This window comes from Gymnodraco acuticeps, unplaced genomic scaffold (genome assembly GCF_902827175.1).
Source record: "Gymnodraco acuticeps unplaced genomic scaffold, fGymAcu1.1, whole genome shotgun sequence".
Lineage (NCBI taxonomy): Eukaryota > Metazoa > Chordata > Actinopteri > Perciformes > Bathydraconidae > Gymnodraco > Gymnodraco acuticeps.
The window spans coordinates 25964-31391 of record NW_022992176.1 but is presented as its reverse complement, the minus strand read 5'-3'; the positions used below and the strand labels follow the sequence as shown (position 1 = coordinate 31391).

Genomic DNA, 5428 nt, shown 5'->3' with positions numbered 1-5428 from the left:
AACAAACACACACAACAACACACAAAAGAGAACACACACCACACAACACACACACACACACACACACAACAGACACACACACATACATACACACACACACACACACACACACCACACACACACACACATATATACACACACAGAATGCTGTTTTTCTGCAGATCTGCTGGTTTTCTATGCTGTGTGTCAGGGAGTGGAAAGTAAAGGTAAAGCGCTGTGTGGGCAACACTGTGTGTGTGTGTGTGTGTGTGTGTGTGTGTGTGTGTGTGTGTGGGTGTGTGTGTGTGTGTGTGTGTGTGTGTGTGTGTGTGTGTGTGTGGTGTGGTGTGTGTGTGTGTGTGTGTGTGTGTGTGTGTGTGTGTGTGTGTGTGTGTGTGTGTGTGTGTGTGTGTGTGGGTCAGGGTTAGCTGGGGTGGTACCGTTAGTTGAAGGAAACATCCATTGACCTGCTCCCTGCCTCCAACAGCTGCTCTGGAGAGCGACTGAATAACCAGAGGGGCAGGAACATATTCTGCTTCATCTCATACCTGGAGGATGCTACCTTGTTAAAGGGCAAACATACGAGGAGTGCAACACGGGAAGAAGAAGTAGAAGTCTTGTCTCTAAAGACCCTGTTCTCCCAATGTCTTGGTTTGTATGTTTTCATCATGAAGGCTTTCGAAGCACCATTTGCTTGTGTCTCTGAAAGCCAGAGGACAGCAGGAGGAGATGCTTATGTTATGTATGTGTGTGTTACCTATGGGGCAGGTCTTGCAGCAGTGTCCGGGCCGCAGCACCGGGTCAGAGCAGTCCAGCTCGGGACAGTCCTGTTTGATGTTCTTACAGTTCACTTTCCCAAACACCTTCCCACGACGGCTCTTTTGCTGCCAGGGGAACAGCATTCAACAAAAATCATCAGCCAATCAAAACGTTTCTCCTTGCTGAATTCATAACATCAAAACTGGACTCTCGCCCTGCGGTATCGCTCTGGAGGTCTTTGTCCAAAAGGTCCTTTTTCACGTTTCATTTGTCAATAACTTTGTCGTGTTACTGCAAATGGCATGATTGTTTTGTAAGAAGGGTATTTTCTCGTGTCCTGAGGGGAAGTTTTAAATCTGACTCTGTGTAAAAACTAATTACACACCAAATCAATGTTTGTTGCTAATCTTTGACATATCCAAGACTGTGATAACAAAAAGCCATTCCCCAGATAAGTATTATATGGAAAATAACTCATTTCCTCTGTTTTTCTCATGAAAAACCAGTGATTTCATGTATAATAAATGGCATTTAAAGGGTTAAAATCCTGCAATTGATTAAATAGTTGGTATTTTCGATCAGGACTGAAGCTGCTTTAAAGTTTGAATCCAAAAAAGTGGTGGAAAAAATATTTTAATATTGTTTTTATCAACGTTTTTGGCAGTGGACATTTTTGTCCCGAATGACTAATTAGGCAGTGTATTTGAATGATACCGGGTTAGTCACATTAACACATGCCTGTATTACTCTCATGGCATTGTATAGCTGCTACTCTGTTATCTTGGCTCTTGGTCCAATGGGACATTTTTCAGAAAAGCCGTAGAAAAATATGAATTTAATTTAATCGATATATTTAGCAGGAACACAGATTTGTTTATCTATCATATTAACATCAAAACTGGACTCTAGTTACATTCAAACGTGCCTGTATTACTCTGTGTACTCATGGCATTGCTGCTAATCTGTTATCTTGGCTCTTGGTCCAATGGGACATTTTTACAGCATGTCTTTGGAGGAAATGGCATTGACTTATAAAAACTCACAGTTTCGCAGTAACACTGAACACAGTGCATGACTCCGAAGGGCTCGCCCAGGTCTGGGTGCCATGTGTCCTCCAGAGAATAATAGCGACCTCCGAACGAGCATCCTGCAAACACAAACACGGTGATTAAACATCTTCAGGGTCTCACTAACTCAACAGTGTTTGTCTCGTTCCAAACCAGAGGCAGGCATGATAACAAACACAGAGGAACATGGGTTTGTGCTTGTGCATAAATGATGGGGAACACAGGATATTTAGATGAACTGTTCTTAATATTTAAGAGGTGGATTTTATGAATTGTCTGACATGAAACTCTGAGCCATTGCATGCACCCTCTTTAACAACAGATACATCTTGCACAGCTCATTGCCCGGGCACGCAGGAGGAAACTGAAACTCTCTGCTTCATGAGTTTTGGATATCACATCCCGTTTCCTCTCAGTGATCCACGAGCAGTCAGGGGAGACGTTCGATTTTCCTCTGACGGACGATCACAGATTCCCAGAAACACACATAACGTAGGCCAGACTTTCAAAAAGACTTAATGACGTGAGGAATTTAGGATTTAGCTGTAAATGCTATACGACCGTAAGTGAGGAGGTACTTTAAAGTGGACCTTTGGGACCGTTTTGTTTGGTTCAGAATATGAGAATTGAAATGAAACAATGACTGTAGGACTACAGAGGTGTTTACTGTACACCCACACCACGGGACATTTGAGCCAAAGAGGCAGAAGTGCCACGTTGAGTATTTTATATGACAAAAAAAAGGGTTTTCATTGCTATATTTTCTGTGCTAAAAGTCAGAAAAGGAAACTGAAATAAAGACTGATTAGTTGGAATTAACAGAAAGTCGGGTTTTGGCACATAAAACATGTTTGTTATAACACATCATAGGACCCTGATTTTGATCAAACTGTGGTACCATTCACTGAAGTCAGAATATATTGAGCATTTCTATAAAAATTGCATATAAAAAACACATATTAAACAGTTTGAGCACAGTGATTTTGGCACTAACCCTTTCCTAACTAATGCAGAATGTGTTATTTACACTTCAATGAACACCAAATGAAATCCCAGTATCTCAAAAGGTCTTTAAAATTCCATGATGCAAGGACTTTGGTATTGTGTTTTCTGCTAAAAAAAAAGACACAATGAAAACATTTTCAAATGGTCTTATGAGCCAATGTTCTGCATTGGTTTAGTGGAACAATGTGCCAAAAACAGGCCTCTTGCACTCTTTTGCCATTTGATGTTTCATTTGCTCAATCGGATTCTACAAAAAGCTCAAATATTGTCTTCAGTACATGTTAACAGCTTCTACTTACACCTTCTTGGCAAAAAACAATGCCTTTGAATGGTCTATTAAGAAACAATGTTAACTGCACTTTTTACTGTTTCACTCAAAATCCAGTGTGCTTACTGCTTAGAGCCATAACCGTATAAAACACTAATGTATGCTGCCGGCTCTGTGTAATGTTTTTACAGGAGATAAAACCCAGCTTTGACTTTAATTAGTGAAGCCATTATTGAGTGTTAGTCACGCTGTGTTACTATGAATATCTCAGTGATTTTGGGTTAGGATAACAGCCTGAGAGCAGTGTGTGTGTGTGTGTGTGTGTGTGTGTGTGTGTGTGTGTGTGTGTGTGTGTGTGTGTGTGTGTGTGTGTGTTTCTGCGCGCTGCTACCAACCTGGTTCACATTATTCCTTCATTAAAGTGACTGCACACTTTGAGCAGTCCAGTTAAAGGAGAGCCAAACTGTGAGGCTGCCACTTCTGTCTCTGCACAAATAAATCATCTCAGAGCAGCCAATGCTTGTAATGTAATGGAAAGTCGATTGATTACAGTTTCCAGAGAATTGCACCGTAAGGCAGGCAGCGTTTAAGAGTTCCCACAGTTTGAACTGCAGAGCAGTTACCTACCTTATAACAACCGCAGTGAGTTTTGTAGCAGGGGCTTTTTAACACATCAATCAAATGGCATCCACTGCGGTTATGACTCAGATGTTTGCCTCTGGTTTACACATGGAGCTCAAGAACAATTCAAGGCAACTTGGGGAAAAAACGGAGTTTGTGTGGGCCTAGTCCATTACTGCGGAGACAGTTTTAACTTAACTGTTTGTGCTAAAAGGTCCAAGGACACAACACACCAGGCTTCATGGGAAAATCATCCAATTTAAGATGTTTTGTTTGTTTTTACAGCCAAAAGATTATATTTTGTGTCATACTTGCACTACCGTAGGCTAGTAATGCTTACATCAATTCGGCATCCTCTTTGGAATAAAGTAACTGCATTCAATATTAAATAAAATACTTTTAAATGGTCTCTTAGTGCTCCGCTGCCCACGTTTGTGAGAGTAAATGGTCAGGAATGTTGATAGGATGCTAGCCGAATTGACAAATGGCTCCTCTTAAACCATAAAAAATACTTTCTTTACAGTCCCATAAACACAACATGCCTACGACTGGTAACATTACAAATTACTTTTTTAACTGAGATTTGGTACTTTATTGTACTCACATATTGGTACTACAAAATTAAACATGGTTGGAATTATAGTAGCTTGTATTTTCTTAATTTTTGTTCATCTTGTGAAGCCGAATGAAAAACTGAAGCCTCTTAATTAATGACAAATGCATAGTTACTTTAAAGTCCCATAAACACAACATGTCCAACACTGTTCACATTAAAAATAACTTTTCTTTTACGGGGTTTTGTATGGCTCGTTCTCACACAGTGGTATTATAGCCAAGTTGGAATTGGAGTAACTTGTATTTTCTTAAAATGATGCTCAATTAGGCTGTTTGTGTATTGGAAGCTAGACGAATTGTCTAGTGGCTCCTCTTCATTGATAACATATAAAAAGTAACTTCAAATTCCCATAAACACAATATGCTCAGCACTGATCACCTTAAAAATGACACTTTTTTAAGGGAGGTTTGGTGCGGTGGTGTTGTAGTGGTATTATAGCAAACAAGACATGGTTACAACTGTAAAAACTCGTAAATAAAAGTAAAATATATGTGTTTTTCTTACCGGCCAGACCTTTGGAGGGCAGCGGCTCCCTCTCGGACTGGATGGGCAGAGCCGGAGACTTCAGCCGCGAGGCTCCGGTGCGCAGCCAAGCGCAGCTCAGCACGCACAGCAAGGAGCGGAGCGCAAGGGGACCCAGCATCCCAAATCCTCTGCGAAATCACTTCCTCTCAAACACTCCAATACTTTAATGCAGCCACTGGCGACTTATTCACCCCCCCAAAAAGGTCTTCCTTTACGTCCAAGTGTCCGGTTTGTGTGAGTTCCTGTTTATAATCATCCAGGGTTTCAGTCAGGGAAGAGGTGTTCCAGTCTGGGCTTCTGTCCTCCGCAGAGTCCCGATCCTCTGTGCTTTATAGGCGGCTCTGCTGACAGCTTGGAGCCGGGGGAGGAGGGGGAGGTGAGGGGTGGGGGTGGGTGATGGAAAAGGGAAATGGACGCCCCTGTCAATCCACTAACTCTTCAGATATGCAAACGAGCAAGTCTGATTCAACTTGGCGACCAACACTTCTGTTTTCACTCCAAGTCCTGGAGCTTTGTAAATGGTGTTAGTGGAATTCAAGGGAATGGAAATGTCCTCATCCAAAATAGTAACTTATAGATACAAATGTT

General features: G+C 41.5%; 1 protein-coding gene across 1 annotated transcript; it reads right to left on the bottom strand.

Moving 5' to 3' along the window:
- Nucleotides 1-587: 587 nt before the first annotated feature.
- LOC117538778 (chordin-like) lies at nt 588-5165 on the bottom strand. Its single transcript, XM_034204650.1, has 3 exons — nt 4820-5165; nt 1782-1885; nt 588-863 (listed from the first exon to the last, which is right to left on the bottom strand). The coding sequence occupies exons 1-3, from the start codon at nt 4956-4958 to the stop codon at nt 603-605; spliced, it is 504 nt and encodes a 167-aa protein (XP_034060541.1). The 5' UTR covers nt 4959-5165; the 3' UTR covers nt 588-602.
- Between the last annotated feature and the right edge of the window lie 263 nt (nt 5166-5428).

Coding starts and splice junctions, on each gene's coding strand:
- LOC117538778 (XM_034204650.1), bottom strand. CDS start 4,958: ATGCTGGGTCCCCTTGCGCTCCGCTCCTTGCTGTGCGTGCTGAGCTGC. Junction 1,886..4,819: donor GCCCTCCAAAGGTCTGGCCG/GTAAGAAAAACA, acceptor TTGTGTTTGCAG/GATGCTCGTTCGGAGGTCGC. Junction 864..1,781: donor TTCAGTGTTACTGCGAAACT/GTGAGTTTTTAT, acceptor TTCCCCTGGCAG/CAAAAGAGCCGTCGTGGGAA.